This window comes from Corylus avellana, chromosome 11 (genome assembly GCF_965113065.1).
Source record: "Corylus avellana chromosome 11, dhCorAvel1.hap1.2, whole genome shotgun sequence".
In the NCBI taxonomy this organism is placed as follows: domain Eukaryota; kingdom Viridiplantae; phylum Streptophyta; class Magnoliopsida; order Fagales; family Betulaceae; genus Corylus; species Corylus avellana.
The window spans coordinates 19,640,168-19,661,875 of record NC_142500.1 but is presented as its reverse complement, the minus strand read 5'-3'; the positions used below and the strand labels follow the sequence as shown (position 1 = coordinate 19,661,875).

At 36.2% G+C, this 21,708-nt stretch overlaps 3 protein-coding genes and 1 pseudogene across 7 annotated transcripts; 3 read left to right on the top strand and 1 right to left on the bottom strand.

Moving 5' to 3' along the window:
- The first annotated feature begins 1,926 nt into the window (after positions 1 to 1,926).
- LOC132166224 (ethylene-responsive transcription factor 14) lies at positions 1,927 to 2,298 on the top strand. The gene has a single exon (XM_059577005.2). It carries the CDS (start codon positions 1,927 to 1,929, stop codon positions 2,296 to 2,298), a length of 372 nt encoding a protein of 123 aa, XP_059432988.2.
- LOC132166223 (ethylene-responsive transcription factor ERF095-like) lies at positions 2,259 to 5,254 on the top strand. 5 transcript variants are annotated; one of them, XM_059577004.2, is made up of 3 exons: positions 2,259 to 2,350; positions 4,135 to 4,413; positions 4,504 to 5,254. In XM_059577004.2, the coding sequence occupies exons 2-3, from the start codon at positions 4,174 to 4,176 to the stop codon at positions 4,618 to 4,620; spliced, it is 357 nt and encodes a 118-aa protein (XP_059432987.1). In that variant the 5' UTR covers positions 2,259 to 2,350; positions 4,135 to 4,173; the 3' UTR covers positions 4,621 to 5,254. The 5 variants fall into 5 exon arrangements, with proteins under 5 accessions (XP_059432987.1, XP_088367773.1, XP_088367776.1 ...); XM_088511647.1 differs by having other exon boundaries at positions 4,135 to 5,254; XM_088511650.1 differs by having other exon boundaries at positions 2,261 to 2,350; positions 4,144 to 5,254.
- A 2,923-nt stretch (positions 5,255 to 8,177) lies between these two features.
- LOC132166222 (ethylene-responsive transcription factor ERF098 pseudogene) lies at positions 8,178 to 8,803 on the bottom strand (annotated as a pseudogene).
- Positions 8,804 to 18,724: 9,921 nt separating this feature from the next.
- Positions 18,725 to 19,562, top strand: LOC132166134 (ethylene-response factor C3). Its single transcript, XM_059576906.2, has one exon. The coding sequence runs from the start codon at positions 18,886 to 18,888 to the stop codon at positions 19,537 to 19,539; it is 654 nt and encodes a 217-aa protein (XP_059432889.2). The 5' UTR covers positions 18,725 to 18,885; the 3' UTR covers positions 19,540 to 19,562.
- Positions 19,563 to 21,708: the final 2,146 nt, after the last annotated feature.

Genomic DNA, 21,708 nt, shown 5'->3' with positions numbered 1-21,708 from the left:
GGGTTGATAATGACTCAGTCATATCTGACGGTAATAATTTGCCTTGACCAGGAAGCTTCCTCAAAGCAGAACGAAGTTTCGATCCTTGAATAATATTTAATAAATAGCTGAAATTGATTTTGAACGTCATGGTACTTGTCATCCACTATTTTCCACTTTCTTTTTTATGTTCTCTCTCCAAAAAAAAAAGCAATACGACAAGATAGGAAAACAAACAAAAAAACGTCAGCTAAAGGGTGGGACAGGTTGCATTCCAGTACTCTCGAGCGACGGCTCGAGAAGTGGAACATGTCGGTGAGAATGCTTAGAGAGGATATGCGCACAAGAATTTGCATTCATGTGAATTTTGATCGAATGGACAGCTTGCCTTCACGTTTGTAAAATTATTTATTAAATAATTGAATTCTTTTTTTTTTTTAATTAAAATATTTCATATATTGTCTAATTTCACACGTATTGTAGGGCAACTTTAGCATGTGGGCCAACCCAAAGAAGTTGGCTTAGACATGCATGCCCACCATGTTGGGCTTAGTAAAACTTGGATTAAATCTGACTAAAGCAGACAATAAAAGTTTTAAAATTTTAAATTACATCTTTAATGATAAGCATGTTTAATGGTTTAATACATGACACATGTCATATAAATGCAATATAATTAAAACCTCATGATTTCAACCTAGCTAGCATAATTATTTTACTAAAAAGGTGTTTCACAAGACCTTTACATGGCTTTAACTTTGGGTTAGGAGGGTCTGCTCCCTCTTCCTCTCTCCTTCCAATATATCCTTCCCCTCCCCATCCCCCCACCTTTTTATTTTTATTTTTTTTTAAACGTTTGTAGGTGTTCTCCTACCATATCAGCAACTTCGGCATATCCGCTATGCGTTTATTCACCTTCCATCATATTGTGCCGTTCATCTCCTCTTCGACCACTGCTACTGTTTGCTGGTTATTTGTTTGTGTTTTTTGTTTTGAATAAGATATTTCTAATCTCTAGATCTGCCCTAATGAATGAGGAGGAATAATTAGGTGTGATGAATTATTTCTCACAGCCTAGATAGTTTGGTGTGAGTAGTTATCTCTCATGGCCGGTTTAAATAAATTGTGTTAAGAAATTTAGTTACTCATGTCTTAGATCTAATCAGCTCGGATGCAGATTTGCTCTTTAACTGTATTTGTATATGGGTTAGCAGAAGATTGAAGTGATAAATAGCATTTGATTGTAAAAATTTTTGTTTGTATCTATAACTTTGTAACCTCATAGCATGTGGCTATAATTTTGCAGAGCTTTATGCTTTGTGTTGTAACTTGTAAGAGTTTTTTACTCTATCTTGTAAAAACTTTATACTTATGATCTTTAATCAATGAAATCCTTAGATTTTCGTTAAAAATAATAATAATAATAATAATAATAAAAGCTTTATGACTATTAACCTTTCATTTTTGAAATTAACATTTGAGAAAAGTACACATACACCATTCAAACGACCTCCTTGTCATCAATGTCCTTCTAAACTACCAATTGCATGTGTTAATGCTCCCTAAACTATCAAAATAATTGAAAATTGTAGCATTTCTCTTACAAAACCCCATATACCTAGAGAAGAATCACACTCTCAAAAACCTTTTTTTTTTCTTTTTAAAAAAAGTTAATTCTCAAATAATTTATCATTATTTTGGAACATTTATTATTTTGATAAATATGTTACCAACTCATCAATGATGAGACAAGAACAACTTTTTAAACAAATTCTTTTTTTGATTAGTTTAGCATTTCCCAACTATCTAACCCATTAGATTTTTTTTTTTTTTTGGTTTTTTTTAACCCATTAGATTAGATATTATGTGAATCTGCGCATTTTTGTCCAACGTAGTATAAATGCTAGCTAGGGTGAACATAGAGTTGTCCCATAGTTGATAGTAAGCATGGAGGGAGTGGCGAAGGGAGTGGCAAAGGGAGAGGCGAAAGAAGGTGGAGAAAAAGAGGTCCGGTACCGGGGAGTGAGAAGGCGGCCGTGGGGGAAATATGCGGCGGAGATTCGTGACTCAACGACGCGTGGAGAGCGGACTTGGCTGGGGACTTTTAACAAGGCAGAAGATGCTGCTCGGGCTTATGATCGAGCTGCCTTTGCGATGAGGGGAAACAAGGCCACTCTCAACTTCCCAAATGAACATCTGTCACCACCCAATGTTGACTTTCCCCCTCCTTCATCTGCTCTGTCATCATCTTCTTCGCAGGTGGATGGAAATAGGTCTTCTGAGACTGGGAAAGAAGAAATCAAAGCAAAGGAGAAGTAGTACTGAGACTTGCTTTGTGTGGACCTTCAAATCTTCATCCTGTCCAAACTTGGTTAGTAAAGGGTGGGTTGTACTTGTGGCCCTGTGGGGTCTCTGAATTCTTCCAACCTTCCTTTCATGAATATGTGCTTATATTAGCTGCCTTAATTCTTGTCAAAGTCTGTTTCTCTTTTCTTTTTTTTTCTTTTTTTTTTTTTGAGTCTTGTCTTTAGATCTTCATCCATTGTAAACTTGGTTAGTAAAGGTGTTTCGAATCTTCAACCAATTCCTCCAATCTTAACACCTTTCATGAACATGTGGATTAGATTATCTACCTTTTTTTTTTTGTCAAGGTGTGTGTTTGTAATTGCGATTTCGCAAAAATATCTGCGTTTTCTTCTTTACTCGATCTTAAGCTTCTGTCTGTACGTTGAGGTTTTGACTTGTATGCAGTATTATAAAATTAATTATGTTTGTCATTTTCTTTTGAGGAATTTTTTTTTTATTATTATTTTTCTTTTTGAAAAGAGTATTATAAATAAATGTGGAGGTTGTTTTTGTGTTTTGATCTGTTTGTGAATGTATTTATCTTACAAGCAAAAGAAGAAGAAAAAAAAAATAACATTAATGATAATGGTTGTCGTTTAAATTAATGACGATAATTCGTGTTCATGTGTTACAGTGGAGTTGCATTGAGGGTTTCAAAGCATATGTATAAAATTATATAAGTCAACCGTAATTGGATCGGATCTATTTATTTAAATGAGTCTAACTCATCAAACGTAATTCACTAATTTCATATTGAGTTCGCGTATCCTGTAAAAAATTAACAATCCAAAATTTAATGTGTGTCAGCAGAAGTCGTGAACTTGAACCATAACTTTCACATTCGAGAAAAGAAAAGAAAAGAAGAAACCTTCTTATGAATGACCGAGATTACTAGTAGAGTCTTCTTCCACCGTTAAATTATGCAAGTTGAAGTGAACTGCATAGTTTGCATGTCATGTGGGAAGGAGTATAGCATAGGTGTAACACGCTCATCACCTTGGCCTAAGTTTAGCATACAGGCCAACCCAAAGTAAAATGTTGGATCAAAACTTACTAAAGAAGACTATATTAGTTCTGAAAATTCAATTACATATGCATGATTTAATGGTTTAATACATAACACATGACATAGAGGGCAATAGAATTAAAAATTAAAAACCTTATTATTTCAAACTTAGCATAATTCTTTGATTAAAAAAGTGTTTTACATGCCAATAACCCTAACCTTTAGTTTTAAAATTAACCTTTACATGGATTTAGCCATTTAAAATGGCTCGAACGATTAATTAAAGACATGAAGGAGAATCCGAGAAAGATAAGATGAAAGGTACGGGATAAAAAACAAATATTAGGGTTTTTGTGAAATAGGTAGGGGTTGATCGACCTAGGGGTAGGCTTAGTCTAGCAAAAGTTTGGTGACACGTGGCAGGAGGCAACCTGATTTTATAAATTGGGGCTGAGGAGAAGTGACAGGTGGCAAAGTAAGGTATTTTGTACAAATATGATGTGTAGGCTGATGGCAAAGTAATTTAGGACGGTAACGTGATGTGAAAGGTGTTTAGCTTGCCTTTAAAGCTGTTGTTACAAGAATAAAACTACACTTAGAAAAAAAAAGAAAGAATAAATAGCAAAATCGCAAGGAATCAAAACAAAAATACCCAAGCAAGTGGGCATCATCTCCTAGTCCTTGATAAATTCAATCTCCACCAAACCAAAGAAAGGGTTCAGGTTTCAAAATTCTAACCCATTAGATTACATTTTATGTCCAATATTTGCACACATTTTTACCCAATTTACTATAAATGGTAGGGTGAACAGACACTTGTCCCATTGTAACAACAACCAACCATGGAAGAAAAGGCCAAAGAAGGTGGAGAAAAAGAAGTCCGGTACAGGGGAGTGAGAAGGCGGCCGTGGGGGAAATATGCGGCGGAGATTCGTGACTCAACTAGGCATGGTGTCCGGATGTGGCTGGGGACTTTTGATAAGGCGGAAGATGCTGCTCGGGCTTATGATCGAGCTGCCTTCGCAATGAGAGGAAACATGGCCATTCTCAACTTCCCAGATGAACATCGATCATCACCAAATGTTGAATTTCCTCCTCCTTCCTCTTCTCTTTCATCTTTTTCTTCTTCTTCATCTTCATCTTCTTCATCTTCATCTTCATCCTCATCGCAGGTGGTGGATAGAAGTAGGTGTTGTGAGAATGAGAAAGAAGTAATTGAGTTCGAGTACTTGGATGACAAGTTGCTGGAGGAACTTCTCGACTTTGAAAACAAAACATTGAAGAACTGATGAGAGAGTTGCTGAAGATCCAAAATTCGGTTAGTAAATGGTGGGTTGTGGGGCCTCTGGGGCCTCTGAATTCTTCCAATCTTAACATCTGTCAAGAACATGTGGATCATATTAGCTGCCTTTCAAGTCATAGTCTGGTTTTCCTCTATTTTATTTATTTTTATTTTTATTTATTTATTTTTTTGAGGTTTGTCTTTAGATCTCCATCCATTGCAAACTTGGTTAGTAAAGGTGTTTCGAATCTTCAAACAATCCAAACTTGGCTGGTAAAGTAAAGTCGAGATGTGGGACCCCTGGCAAAGGAATTATAAAATCCTTGATCCAATCCAAACATGGTTAAAAAAGGGGGGGTTGTGGGGCCCCTGAATTCTTCCAATCTTACCCATTCATGAGCATGTGGGTTAGATTAGCTGCCTTTCTTGTCAGTCTAGTTTTCTTCTTTACTTATTAGTTTTTGTCTTTGTAAAATGTAGTGGCTTTGACTTGTTTGGAGTTTTATAAAACTTTCAACTTGTGGTTGCAAAGCCGCCAGGTCATATTTATGTTTCTCATTTACTTTTGAGTGTGTTGTTTTGTTATTTTCTTTTGGGAAGTGTATTATAAATAAATGTGAAGGTTGTTTATGTGTTTTCAACAGTGTTTTGTGTTTTTGATCTGTTATTTATCTTAAACAGAACAAAAACTTAACATAAATTATAATTGTTGTCATTTAAATTAAGGGCGATAATTTGTATTCGTGTGGCAGATTCATGTCGTGTCAAACCCTAATTCAGTTTATATAGTTAAATTTTAACTCAGTTTATTTACTGCCTGTTTGGGAGTGCGATTTCAATAATTACGTTTTAAAAATCGCTACTTTTTAAAATCGCACAGGCATTTGGTAAAACATACTTAAAAGTATTTTTTTATCAATTGAGTGTTTGGATAACATTAGCATATAATTGCGGTTTCATAACCAAATTACCAATAAGGATGAACAAGACAGAGAGGATGAAGAAAAAAAAAGAGAGAAAAAAGGGTTTTAATATATTTTAGGTGGGTATTTTTGGTATTTTTTTCATTCTTGTTCTAAAAAAGGTAACTATTGCGCCAAATATCTTTTTAATAAAAATCGTGATTTTGTTTTAAATTCACACTTTTTCAAATAAGCACCCTCTAATCAGCTTATGGAAATCGCAGATTTTTTTGCGATTTTAAAATTTGCGTTTTTAAAATCGCAATCCCAAACACCATAAAGTTGCGATTTGGTTTAAAATCGCAGATTATTTTTTAAAAAACGCATTTCCAAACACACCCTTAATTATATGAGTTAAACTCATCAGTCATAACTCACTAATTTTGTGTTGAATTCATGTTAGGTTTGCAGATCACGTCAAAAATTGACAACCCTAAATACCATGTGTTGGGTTTAAGTCGTGTCAATACATAAGTATAAGACTATATAAGTCAACCATAACTTGAACCATTTAATTAAATGTGTTAGACCATTCAACTTTAACTCGTTAATTTCGTGTTAGGCTAATGTTGAATTCGCACGTAATATCAAAAATTGTCCGCTCTAATTTAAATATAACCAACAGATAAAAAAAGAAAAAAAAAATCCATTTATCCAATTGACTTTGTTTTTGGTGGCGTCAATCATGCCCCCCATTTCAAAGCAGCTTAACGGCTGTAATTAGGTTGTTCTAGAATGATCAATTTTATATATATATATATATATATATATAATATTGTCTAGCACATCATCTCTGCCTTATTGATCATACCGAGGGCTGAGGCTCGAGCCCTTTAATTACTATATCTGTTTCAGCAAGATCAAGAAGCTGGACCCCTTTACTATATATGTTTCAGAAAGATCAAGAAGATCCTCCAGAAACATTTGAAAAATGCAAAGATACCCACAATAGGAAAGGTTATTTTGATTAATTTTTCAACAGAAATTGATTAATCATATTAATGTATTGGGTTTGAAGAAGCTCTTCCAGTAACTTATTGTCCAAACACTCCAACTCCATCATGTCCCCTTCTTGTCCACTCCATGAACAACTACTACTCCTCCCAGGAACACCTGAAGAAGAGGAGAAGGATAAGGAAGCCATAGGTGTTTAGTTTTGATGATGATTTTGGTACTCATTTGCGAAGTTGAGGATATCTTGATGCCTCCTCAAAGAAAGAAAAAAAGAAAAAAGAAAAAGAAAAGCAGCATTTCTTGAATTTGCCTTTACTACGAAGCTCTATCTAATGATATGGTTACAAGGGAAGATCATTACCACTCTTAATGCGAAAATAAAAAAAGAGTGGGTGATCTTAAAACTGAAAAGGAGTAGGCTTCCCAATAATAGACTCAAAACAAAGTAAAACAGTGCAAAAATAATTACATAAAGTAGGAAATGGGTCAAACGAGTGACCCAGTCCTCTCAAAGGGCCGCACAAGGCGGTTACAAAAGCAAAAGGGGTACAGATTAAGGCGAATGAACCCCACATGGAACCGGAAACAACCACCCGAAAGAGGCTAAAACCAAAAATGCACTCTCATAGTCCGATACAAGGACTATAGAATAGAGATGATCTACCACTAAACCGGTTACAAAAGTCTCCATAGAACAAACAAAACAAAATAAACTGGGGAGACAGTAACCCACGAAACAAACAAGTAGCAAAATACACAAAAAGCTGCAAAAAACAATAAAGATAAAAATACAAGGAAAATAAAAATAACAGTAAAAAAGATCACGAAGCAGCGACTTCAACAGAGGGGCGAAGGAGCTTCTGGCAACAGCTCGGCAAATATGCATGATTTAATTGTTGAATGCATGACATATAAGGCAATAGAATTAAAACCTTGTGATTTCAACCTAGCTAGCCTAATTCTTTGATTAAAAATGTGTTTTCAATGACTTTTACGGTCTTCGGAAGGTAGCTCAATTAATTGGGTCCCAAGAGACCATACATCATCAAGAACTATAACATAGGTGTAACACCCTCACCTTAGCCCAATTTTAGCATGCGGGCCAACCCAAATTTGTTGTCATGTGCACGCGTTGGGCCTAGATAGCTTAGTAAAAATTGGATCAAAACTTACCAAAGAAGAGTATTTTAGTGTTGAAAATTCAATTACATATGCATGATTTAGTGGTTTAATACATAACACATGACATAGAGGCAATAGAATTAAAACCTTATTATTTCAACTTAGCATAATTCTTTGATTAAAAACATGTCTTACATGCCATTAACCCTAACCTTTTACATGGATTTAACCATTGACTTTTCTGAAACTTTTGAATGCTATTTATATATTGACCACTAATTTATGAAAAGAGCTTTAATCTATGGGACCCATTATAATTGCTGTCATTTAAATATAAGCAGCGGATAATATATATAAAAGAAACATCGAGAACATTTGCCTGGTTGACTTTGTTCTTGTAGGCGTCAATTTTGACCGCCCAGTCAAGGTAATTTGATCCAACGGTTGTAATTATGTTGTTCTATAATGATCAATCAGCATCAGTTCAGTCAGGCATGGTCTTGCTACAAATGAAAACATAAATCTAACAAAAAGAAGACCCAAAATATATTTTATTGATTAATAAATATTTCACATACAATTGAACAAAAAATAAACAAATTCAAAGAAACCCAAAACAAAAGGAAACGTTATTTTTATTCATGATTTTTCCACAGAAATTGATTAGTCGTGTATTGGGTTTCAAGAAGCTCCTCCAGCAACTTATTGTCCAAATACTCAAACTCTATCACTTCCACTTCTTGTCCACTCGATGAAAAACTACTCCCCGGAGCACCTGAAGAGGAGTATGAGGAGGAGGAGGAAGTCACAGATGTGGACGAAGAGCTCGAGCTTTGATGATTATGTTGGTACTCATTTGGGAAGTTGAGGATAGCTTGATGCCCTCTGAAAGAAAAAGCAGCCCGGTCATAAGCTCTAGCCGCCTCTTCCGCCGTATCAAATGTTCCGAGCCAAAGGCGAGCCCCATTTCTTGAAGGGTCACGTATCTCCGCCGCAAACTTCCCCCACGGCCGCCGGCGAATTCCCCTGTAACGAGCTAATTCTCTTCCCTTCTCTTCATTCCCTGCTCTCTTCCCCCCCTCCATGTTAATTTGTTTCAACGATTTCTCAACGTCTATTGTGAATTCAAATTTGGTGGCAACAGAACGAACAGCCAAGCCAAACTGTGGCATGTTAGACCGCAGTACACCATATATATATATATATGTATGGAGAGATTGTAGGGTTGATAATGATTGAGTCATATCTGACGGTTGGAATTTGCCTTGGCCAGGAAGCTTCCTCAAAGCAGAACGACAAATTCGATTCTGCCACAATAGTGCTTTTGAATGTCATGGTACTTGTCATCCTCTAGTACATGATATACATCATTCATGCATGCCATACACGTGTTGACATACAGGAAAATGGAATTAAAACCTCGTGATTTCAAAAACTTGTTTTTTTTTTTTTTTTTAATTAAAACGGTGTCGTCCTGTAATACATCATACATGGCACACACATGACATACAGGAAAATGGAATTAAAACTTTATGAGTTCAATTTAAGATTTTTTTATTTCTTAAAAAGGTGTTTTACATTTCATTAGGGAGGGAGTCATAAATATTTTTCGCATGAGTCCAAAACATGAATGAGTAATATATTAAGATAAGATTGATAATGCATGAATAAAAAATATAAAAAATAAATAATTTAGTATATATTCATTATTAACGAAAGATAAACAAAAGAAAATAAACAAACTAATTGTTTCTTAATATATTTTAATTTTAAACTCTAACACATATCAAAATGGAATAAGACGTTCTATCATATCGATGGCGCTTCAGCTTCTACGTTCTTGCCCTAATTGCGTTAAAAACTCTTTTATGTTACTCCTGAAGGCTATTACTCATGCCTAATTTTTTTAATGACAAATTTGGGTTGTTTCCCATGGTAGATTTGGACTGTTTAAGGTTTTGGTATAAAATGATTTTTGTTATAATAGAAAGAGAAATAGTGAAATTAAATATGGAGCGTTGAAAAAATTACAAGAAATCTCTTGTAGTTTCTTTTTACAACACTTAACCCAAATCCGAGTATATCATTAACCTTTTCATGACTTTAACCATTTGTTTATGAAAACAATTTCACGTGACTTTAACCTTTGGATTATGTGGCATTAATTAACCTTAGCCAAATTTCATGGAATGCTATAGAGCACACGTTAATTATAAAATCTAGGCGTGACCCATTTTGACTACTGACTTTAATTTCTTTCTGCTTCGTTCAAGATTGTTAGCCATTCATTAAAAAATTGCTTATCTGATAATTAATATATGGTCTCAATGAATCGGAAGCACTGCTCTATCAGTTGAAAGATATGGCTTCACTTGCTTTGGCCACCTTTCTTGACTAATTCCCGCTTGGGCATTACCCAGCTGTGGCGGCTCGAGGGGCCATGGCCCGTGGGTTTTCACTTTTACTTTAATTATTTTTAATTCTATAAAAATATATTTCCCTTTCCAAAAAGTTAGTAAAAGTATTTTCATCTTTTAAGAGATAAAAATAATATATTACAATTTTTTTTAAAATTTTTTTTTTTAAAAGAGAAGATAGGACGATCAATTGTGAATACTTTACTTGCGCATAACCATAATAACATATGGGAGAAAACTGTAGGTGTTCTATCAAGACTAATTGAACCATAACTTGACCAGCTTGACCAGAATTTTTATAAAACTTAAGGTGAGTAATAATAATTAGATTTGTAGGGGTGATTATTCATTGTACTTTTTCTTTTATTAATTGTTCTTTCATCTTCAAAATAAAAAATTTGGTTGCCCTTATCTTTTTTGGTTGTTGTAAAAGGTTGTAAAGAAGTGGTTTCATCCGAGTGTTCCATGAACAACCAGCAAGAAATGTCGCGTTCGTCATTTTCAGAGTTGAACATCTTTTGATTCTTTTCTCTACTAATCTATTCGTCACCCTTTTTGACCGCCCTTCAGTCAAAAAGACCCCAAACACCTCTCTCTCTCTCTCTGTCTCTCTTGCAAATGCTCATAAAATAATAATAATAAAAAAGAATCTTCAAAACAATGTTGAATGGTCAATCCAGGGGCATAGGGGAGGCTTGGGGAATTTGGTAGCAACCTCCTCTGACTAGTCCCTTGAAAATTCCAAAGAATTTGCAAAATCTTAAGTATTAATTATTCTATAAGATTTTAACAGAAGAAGGCTACGGTCATTGAATCTGTCCAATTCACTGTCTTGCTGCCTATTAATGCTTGTGGAACCCATCTCTTAAATATGGGTTTAATTAATAATGACGGCTGCAATTTTTTTTTTTGTTTTGTTTTTATTTTTATTTTTCACAATATTTGATATAATATAAATTTGAACAGATATATCAATTGTTTGAAAATATAAACATACCTTAAGATTAAAAAAATTCTTCCTTAGCCATGAAGACCCATGACCAGATTATGAGCTATGGTCATGAAGACCCATAGTCAAATGGTGAGTCTTCTTTTATAGAGACCCCAGCCCATGGGTCTCCTTCCATAAAGACCCATGGGAGACCTGACCAAAGCCATGAATATATATATCTATATACCAGTAATAAATCATCGTTATAAATCATCATCATAATGTATTATTATAAATCATCTTTGTAAATCATCATAGTATATCGTCGTTATAAATCATCATTATAAATCATCATAGTATATCATTTTTTGAAATCATATCATCATTTTCTCATATTAGGGCCCATGTACACTGTTACCCCTGTGTACGAGGGTTGTGGGTCCTTGTGACCATGGCGCTGAATTGTGGCCTCAGCCATGCCCGACCGTCAATTAACTCTTTTCTTGGTGCACTCAACGGTCATGTTGATGGAATATTATCTTCTGGCATAGCCTCCTTTAGTAGTTTTGCCCCTCATCCGAGTATCGGTACCGAACTCCTCTCATCTTTCCTTATCTTGGGGCCAAAATACTCATCTCCATACATGTGCCATCATTTCATAAACATTTAACTTGTTTCTTGTACTTTTCTTTGTACTTCATTTGATGCATCTTAGGGCAACATGTAGTAGGGTTTTTCTTCTTTCTTATAATCATCATCATTTCTCAACTTTCTTTTCTCAAAATGAAAACTTTTCCAAATATAAACTTGTTGTACTTAGAAAGCGTTTAAAGAAATAGAAATTTTCTAAATAATTATTTTAGAAATCCTTCATGCATGCAACATATCTCCATGACAGGTAAATAAAATAATCATTTACAGTTTGATACAAGAATGAATAAATAGCATGACATGAAGTAACTTTAGAAGGGGTAGTGAATTTACTTACTTCTAGACTGAAGCTAAAAGTGGTCTGAAGGAATCTAGTTGCTCCAATCTGACTAACACCACTAGTATATCTTTTGAAACTAATTTCTAAAGTCCGCTATCTCTTGTGTTCTTTCTTTCTTGTAGCACTTTGTCTCGCCCTTTTTCTCTCTATTCTAAGTAAACACTCTTAGAAAGAAGAAAGACCGAATAGAAAGCGGAAGAAGGAAGAATATGTGTAAGAGATGGGAGAGGAGTAGTGAAATTGTAAAGGGAAAGAGCTCTATTTATAGGAGAAAACCAAATACTATTCTACCTTCAATTTACAATTATACCCTCATTTTACTATTCCACCTACCTACTTAGTATACATACAATTGACTATTCTTATTTAAAATTCTACCTTCCTTATACCTACCATTGACTATTTTACCTTCTTATTTAAAATTCTACTCTCCTTATACCTACCATTGACTATTCTACCTTTACTATTTTACCTACCCATACAATTCTTCATACCATTTACTATCCTTTTATTTCACCAATTACCATTCTCTAATTACCACTCTCTGTAATACCATAAATTTTTCAAGAATTAAAATCTTTGGTTACAATGGATCTTTAAAATAACACCATTATCGAAATAATCTATTTAAATAACTTTGAAAATTCTGGGGCGCTATATGATTGCAGGACAAAACCAGAATTTTAGGTATGGGGATGATTTTTTTTTTTTTGACAATAAAAATATAATTTTAAAAGGATTATAGAGATAGTTCTTAAAATTGATGGGTGTGTCCTCAAAATTGACTTTAATGACAGCGAAACCCATCAACTTAAAAGAGAGGCTTTCAAATAAGGCCTACTTGTCTAAATATGTATTCGGACAATCCAAACACCTGCTCAAGCAAGTAGATTTCATTGAATATTTCTCACAATTATTTATTCAAATGTAGGAGACAAATCGACCTAATTACAAGAATCTTAATGATTCTTTGTCTACGGATTAAATAAAGACATGTCACTTCCCTCTTTTTTTACATCTAGTAAAATATTAATTTATTTGAGGATTGAATTTCTAGAAAAGAATTGTCAAACTTCAATTATGCATGCAAGATTGTCATACTCCTCTTTCAATAAGTATAATAAAAAGCAACTTAAAAGAGATACATGCACTAGCTAATTATCGCACGTGGGAGAATGATTTAGAGTCCTGTAGTTTAACCAAAATGCAATGCTTAATTCTCCTAGCTAGAGCAATCAAGAAATCATTATCGACAGTGACAAAAGACAAAACAATTTGATCATCACCTTAAATGCCCTTCCCCCAACATATTTTGATGTGATAAGAGAATGGATCCCTCAAGCTAAGCCACCTTTCTATGAAATGGTTCAATTCAGGTACGGATTCATGCACCATGCCCACAAGTGCTCATATTCCATGGCCCCATCCCCAGAAACTTTGTGACTATATTACAAACGTGTGCCAACTTGCTCACTAGCTACCACCAAACCGAAAGTGCAGTGAAAATTGGACAAAGATAGATTGACCATTTTTATCCCCCAAATTATGAGGATAAAGATTCCATCTGTTCGATTAGGTCTCAAGTAATCTGCTTCTTCATTTGAGTAAGTGAGTTTTATATACACTTTTTTCACATTTATTGTCTAAATTACTAATCAATTATTGGAAATTTTGATCCGAACTATGAAGACTAACTGTTATTTTTATTTTTTTTTTGTAGAAAAAAAAATGCTTTATACCTTGCTTGCCCACCATTCATATATAGCCATGATATAATATTTTATAGAGCTACTATTAACTTAGGCATCAGAAGTCTTCCGCCAACTTTCTTTTGGTCGACATCACCCTCGCTTGTTTTGCAAGTACCCTATCGCCGGTCTAGCTGACTAAAAATATATCGTATCAACAATATCTATACATATAGATATTAGAGGGCAACTAAGAGTTTGTTTTTGGATTGTATTTAAGAAATAGAGCTTTTAAGTCAAAAAAAATGTTTTTTGGCAAAAGTTTTATTTTTAAGATTTTGCCAAAAATTGTATTTTAGCTATTTTTAGATTTTTTAGACAATTAAAAGCGCTTTCAATTTCTTTTTTACCAAATATGTACTTTTTTCTTCAAACGAACTTTTTGAATATTAAACGCACTTTTATGCCTCTTAAACACACACCTTATCAGACCCTAAGTAGCGCTGTAGGCTTAGTATATATGTACAATTATGTGATCAAAAGCATGGAGTTTGTTTATTTATTCACAAGTTAATTATAAATTTATAGAGGCTTGAATATGACAGATTAGCATATAATAAAGGTGGCCAACCCTAATAGCATGTTTCATATTTTATCAATTTCAGTTAAAAGAGGTTGCACTAAAATGACATCAGCAACTGTTAGTGCCGTGGCATCATGAGAAGAGCTTGAATAGGACAGGGAAAATGGTTAGGAACCATCCATTTGTGGGGCCTTTTGTAACTATAAAAAAATAATAATTATTATGGAGGAAATTCAAAGGTGTAACCTGGGAAGTGACCATGTACTATGAATCAGGAGGACCAATTCATGACCAAAAAAACATGTCAAACTTAAAAAAATGACTGTGCCTAGATTTGTTGGGTCCATATACAATACAGTCAAGTACTCATTTCTAGTCACGTGAGAAAGGAGGAATTTTTTTTCTACCCTTTATTAGAAAGAGTCAGTTGGGTTTCATTAATAGTAAGAATTATCATGTAAAAAAAAAATAGTAAGAATTATAGTGTACGCAATCAGATAATCTTTTTTTAATGAATAATTGACTGCCCTGGCCTAACATAATCTTCATTTTACACTATATTATATCTATTCCCTAGAGGTTATAACTGGGTAATTTTTATCTCTTCTACATCTCTTTCATTCAAGGGATTGATCCATGAAATTTAATGATTATTCAAGGGTTTTAGAGAATTTGTTTTCTTAATCCTTTAAACCCCAAAGAATCTGCTTTTGAGAGGGCTATTATAGGCACTAAGGAAGGAAAAATGCTAGCGGGGACGGAGGGAGAGAGAGACTAGCATAGGCCCATGGCCCCCTCCCCTCAATTCCTAAGAACAAAAAATTTTTATGGTAAAAAAAAATTATATAGTATTGGTCCCTAGCAGTCAAATTTTTTTGACTCATGGCCTTGCTTATAATAATTTTAGGGTTTGTTCCTGGCTAGTGATATACACAATTGTACATATGACTGCTTACATGCTGAATAGCCAACCCCAACGACTCTCATGAGTAAGGAGGTGGTTGTGCACTTCCACAAAACTTTTGGGGGGAATCACGACTATTAAGTTGGTCAGTTATACACCTAGCTCCGTTTACTTCGACGTAAATTGGTTCTCTTCGAAAAATATTTTCAAGAAAAAATATTTTCAGGAAAGCTATTTTCCTTGATAATATATTTCATCGAAAACATTTTACGGCGTTTACCTTGTACACGGAAAATATATATATTTTTTTCAATATCTTTTTATATATATATATATATATATTTTCCAATAAGGTCTCCATCGGGACCTGCAAGGGACTTGTTCGAAACTCCGCACGGACCTACCTGGGACTTGACCGGGACCTACCCGGGACCTACTCGGGACTTGCCTGGGACCCGCCCAGGACTTGCCTGGGACCCGCCCGGGACTTGCTCGGAACCGTGCCGGGACTCGCCTAGGACTTGACCAGGACTTGACCTAGACCTGACCGGGACCCGCCCAAGACCTGTCCGGGACCAGCACGGGACCTAACCGGAACCCTCTCGAGACTTGACCGGGAGTCTCCCGGGACCTGCCCGGGACCCGCCCAGGACCTGCACGGGATCCGCCCGGGACTTGCTTGGGACCGTGCTGGGACCTGCCTAGGACTTGACCGAGACCTGACCGGGGCTTGACCGGAACCCTCCTGGGACTTGACTTGGACCCGCCCGGGAACCCGCTGGGACTTGACCGGAACCCGCATGGGACCCACCGGGACTTGACCAGGACCCGCCCAGGACTTGCTCGGGACCTGCCCAGGACTTGCTCGAGACCTCACCGGGTTCCGGTCAGGTCTCGGGCGGGTCCCGATCAAGTCCCGATCAAATCCCGGGTGAGTCCTGCCGGGGTCCTAGGCAGGTCCCGCCGGGGTTCCGAGCAGGTCCCGGTCAAGTCCTGGGAGGATCCTAGTCAGGTCCCGGGCGAGTCCCGGGTGGGTCCCGGGCGAGTCCCGGGTGGGTCCCGGGAGAGTCTTGTCAAGTCCCGGGAGGGTCCCGGTCAGGTCCCGGGTTGGTCCTGGGCGGGTCCCGGTCAAGTCTCGGGCAGGTCCCGAGTGGGTTCCGAGCAGGTCCTAGGAGAGTCCCGAGAGGGTCCCGGTCAGGTCCCGTGCTGGTCCCGGACAGGTCCTAGGCGGGTCCCGATCAAGTCTCGGGTGGGTCCCGGTTAGGTCTCGGGCAAGTCCCGGGCAGGTCCCGGTCAAGTCCCGAGAGGGTCCCTGTCAGGTCTCGAGCAGGTCCTGGGCGGGTCCCGGTCAAGTCCCGGGAGAGTCCTAGTCAATTCTCGGGAGGGTTCCGGGCAGGTCCTGTGCTAGTCCCGGACAGGTCCTGGGCGGGTTCCGGTCAAGTCTCGGGTAGGTCCTGGTCAAATCCCTGCGAAGTTTTGGGCGGGTCTTGGCAAGGTCCATCGATTTAAGAATGACATACTCATAGTCGGAAAATGGTTTACGGTTTTCAAAATCGTAAACCATTTTCCGAAATTAAAGAAGAATTTTCGGTCAAAAGGAAAATATTTTCCGTTGACCACTATTTTACGTCGAAGTAAACACCATAAAATACGAAAATCATTTTTTGGAAACCATTTTACGTCGAAGTAAACGGAGCACTAATTCGAAATGGTCAAAATTAATTTTGTGATGGTCAAAGATAACACTGACACGTTAGTACTAAAACACATTAGTCATAAATAACATACTAAACTCTTAGGCCAATTTCTTTTTCTTTTTTTCGGTTAAATTATGGCATGAAATAAGGCAGGAGTAACAAGAATTCTAAGATTCCAGGCAATCTTAAACAATCTTCTACCTCTAGATTTTGTCAACAACAAGACAATGAGGGAAATTTATATGGGTTTTGAGACTCTTTAGTTTCTTGTGATATACTTGAAATGACTGCAGATAGAGAGGCAGAGGTGGGGTGGAGGATTTGTGAAGAAAAGCTACATATGTTTGATTTTGACGTTTTTGTAAAGGTCCAGATACAGGCCCTCTGTTTGAGCTCTGTCAAAGTCACCAACGAAGTTTGGATAAAAACGTTTGAAAATTTGTAGTCCTACAAGAAAGGACCACGTACAAATTATTAGGCTTTAATCACCGATATTGGAGACATTTCTCTTTTAAAAGTACCTGTTATTGTCATTCAAATAAATTTAACTATATCATTTTTCTCCTATTTGAAAATTTTCAGTAATTTACCGTTCGGTTTCGGACCACAAACGTCAAAATAAATAAATAAATAAATAAATAAAAATCTTTATGAAATTCATCTGCTTTAACAAGAGAGTGGACTATTTAAGACGTATTCGAATAAGTGAGTTTTATAGAAGCTTTGGGTCAAATTTATTTCTCATAAAAGCTTTATGATGAGCTTTGTTGACCCAATAATATAAGAAAATGGATCTTTATCACAAAATATGTTTTGCATAGAATAAACGTGAAGTAAAACAGAGAAGCACATTCGGGTCACCTTTCAATGTATCTAGAACCAGTCACAAACATGTTCTGTCCTTTGATGAATGACATTGACTTACATTTTTTTATGCACTATATTCATGACTATAGACGAAACTAAAAATTTAATTTTAAAGGGTCTTTAGGAGCCATTAGGCAATGATTTTATTTTTACATGTGCTTTCTCGTTCAAATACAGAAGCAAAACTTGACCTATTGAGCACGATTTCATGACTTGAACTAATAATAGGGATCAGGAAGTCCAATCAAAAGGAAATCGGTATATATGTTTGTTTGTTAATGTGTTTTTGGGGTTGCTTTTATGTTTCTATTTAAGAAAGTGTCTCATAAATGTCAAAACAGTTTTGACGTTTTTAGTTAGGGGTGACAATTTGAATTCGTGTGTCGACTTGTATTGAGACATAGATATAAGATTTTATAGGTTAATATTAATCCGACCCATTTAATTAAATCAATCACACCTTTTAATCCCAACCCGCTAATTTCATATTGCATTCGTGTCGAGTTCGTGGATCGTGTTAAGGTATGAGTATAAAACTATATAGGTCAACCGTAACTCGGTCCATTTAATTAAATGGGTTAGACTCCTCAACCCTTATAACTAGCTAAATTCGTGTTACAAAAATAAATAACTAAATAAAGTTTTAACATATATATATATATATATATATGTATATACTCTGTTTTGATAAGATACAAATAAGTTACATGAAAATGCATGAACCCTAGATTGACCATTCAACTCTCGTAATCGCTGGGAAAAGCACCCACCAAGAGGGGTGCCATAAGGACAAGCGGCAACCTAGGCGTCACGGAATATCCAATATACCTACCTCGCCGCCGCTGATATGACCCACGTGCCTAAACCACCCCCCACAACGAAGAATATGACATTTTTGCATTAAATTATGCTATAATCTTAGGACATCCTCCTTGCCCAATAACCTTACTCTCAACTTGCTTTTGTTTAATCATCGTAAATTATTTTAATATTTGCCTTATTCTAATCTTTTTGTCCATTCAAATCCACTCTTTTTTCTTTGGGTATATAAATGGGTTAGGTATGCAAATATGGGCACACCAAAACAAAGTTGCCACCACCAAGTTCCAAGTACAGAAGAAAAAAAAAACACCAAGTCCAGCCGATCAATTCCACCATGGAATCTTGCTTATTTGAGTACCCAAATTCAGATTTCTCACAAGAAGAATCATTCTTTGGAGAATCCTTCTCATGGGATGAGCTTCTTTTCCACCATAATTCCCTTCCCTTCAATCTCAATGACTCAGAGGAAATGCTACTTTTGGATGTCCTAGCCAAGGGGGCTAAAGAAACCACATGTGTGGTTAAGGAAGAGGAAGTCACTTCCGATGCCAAGGAGGAAGTATGCAAGAAAGAGAAGTCCTATAGAGGGGTTCGAAGGCGGCCGTGGGGGAAGTACGCAGCAGAGATAAGGGATTCGACTCGGCACGGCATCCGGGTATGGCTCGGAACCTTTGATAGTGCTGAGGCAGCTGCTCTAGCATATGATCAAGCTGCATTCTCAATGAGGGGTACCTTGGCTGTGCTCAATTTTCCGGTGGAAGTGGTCAGAAATTCACTCCAAGACATGAAGTATCGGTGTGAGGAGGGGTGCTCGCCGGTGGTGGCACTAAAGAGGAAGCACTCCTTGAGAAGAAAATCAATGGTTAAGAAAAGTAAAGGGAAGACAGATACAAGATCAGAAAGTGTGGTGGTGTTGGAGGATTTGGGAGCTGAATATTTAGAGGAACTTTTGAGCTTGAGCCCATCTGAGAGTACTAGTACTAAATGAATTAACCTTTTTCATCTCCATTTTCTTGTTATTCCCTTCTTTGTTCTTGTTGTTTTACATTTTTTTCCCCTGTTTTTTTTTTTCCTGTTATCTCTGTTTGATATACAACTTAGGAGTACATATCAATTTTGCCAAGATCTAGTCCTGATTCTACTTAACAATCCTGTTGTTAGTAAAGTTGAAAAAAGATGGGATTGTAATCAAATCACATGAAAATCTGTTCACAAAATCTGTTGTTTGGAGGAAGTTTTTTTCTTTCTGGTTTGAAAAAAATATTAAACAAAGGATAGAAAACAAAATTTTAACAAGCATATCAGATCTTGTCTTTGCATTTACAATGGTTTCCTACTAGTAGCATGTGGTAGCTTTTTGGATTTTCTGTTAAAAAAAAAAAAAAAATGAAAATCCCTTTTAACCTATATAAACCATATGTCACTATGTCAGCATTTTGTTGGCATTTACAAGAAAATATCCTTAATAGTCCTATGTTTTTGCTATTTATGTTTTTTTTTTTAAAAAAAAAAAAAAAATTAAAATTTTTAAATTATTTTTTTATGCACCAGTAAAGCAGGACAACTAACTCAGCAGTCAGCAACAATGATGCCATGAAAGCATTAGTTTAAGCATCTTTTGTTTTTTCCTAGCAACTTGTGTTATCCTCTATGGATGGATAACAGTGCTTTTATTCTTGATCATTGAGCAATAGAAATATCTCCATGTCAATGACTTGTTTCTATCGAATAAGAGTGCGAGTCCCTCTCTATCCCCAATTGAAAGGATCAACTGATGTGCCTTTTTCCTTCTCTATTTGGCTTTGCCATGTGAATAATAAGTCACCAATACATGGCTAAACCAAAAGTAATTTGCATGCCCTTTGATTTTCTATTTCCAAATCATGCTCCAACCATTTGAACATTCATAAAATTTTAGAAGCCCGACAAATTCTTTACACGATTCGCGAAATCATTACGAAATTAACTGATTAGGGTTGTAAAGAACCCGACACAAGAAATTTAGGACTAAATTTTTTTGACATGACTTATGAATCTAACACGAAATTAGCAGGTTCTAGTTGATGGGTCTAATCAGTTTCATTAACTAAACAGGTTAGAGCCTGTATATATATACCCGTCTCGACATGATGCAAACCCAACACACAATCACGAATTGTCGCTCCAATAAAACTCTTTCCTTTTCTTTATTTCTTTGTGATTATATCCCCTTGGTGGAATGGTCCTTTTCTAAGAAGGTGAGAGGGGGGGGGGGGTCAACTTTGATGGATGGTTCAGTCGAGTTTCACCATGTTCTCGGGTGTTCCTTTTGTTTCTATGTGGTAAAATGTATTGCTTTCATATGTTTTAGGGTGGCTTTGATGGATTTGCACTAGTAGTGTGTATCTCCTTGAAAGCTCTGTCTCCTTTCCTTTTCCGGCCTCGTCCCCTTCGACATTAACCCACCGACAGTAACAAAATGGGAAATTAGGCCCATCCATCCTCAAGGACACGCACTGGACACGACACAGCAGCTTTTCTGCTTCAAACTTAGATCTGTCCAGAAAGTTCAAAACAAATATATTAATATTACTACTACTAATAATAGACACTAACTAAGACTTCAACCAAAAAGCATACTTAACGTAAACACCAAACGGGGAAACAGAGCAGGAAAAGGATACCCATTCCATTCCATTCCATTCCATTCCAGAGGTTTCCACCCATTTTGTTTGATCCATTCCTTGGACTTGACATAAAGAAAACTATGTCCCACAACGATCTTAACCTTTCCACATGTGGGCATAAAAGCAGCAAGCCCCACAAAACAGATAGATATTCATGTCAAGTGGCAATATTATAGGTTGACACCAAATACATATAAAACAAACCAGAAACAGTCTTGACTACGATTTGTCTATATGTGTATGTTGCACATCAAGCTCAAACCTATTCCCACCCACATAAAATAATAATAGTAATAAAAGCTCATACCTATCCATCTCCACTGTCCTTAAAATATCATGACGACTTTTGTTGATACACTACCCACAAGACAAATACTATATATAGGCCTAAAAGATAACAAATATCAGACTTGTCTATCACCTCCATTATTTTAAGTTAGTAAAGTAAAGCAAAATGACAAACTATAATATTATTATATGAATGGTCGGCA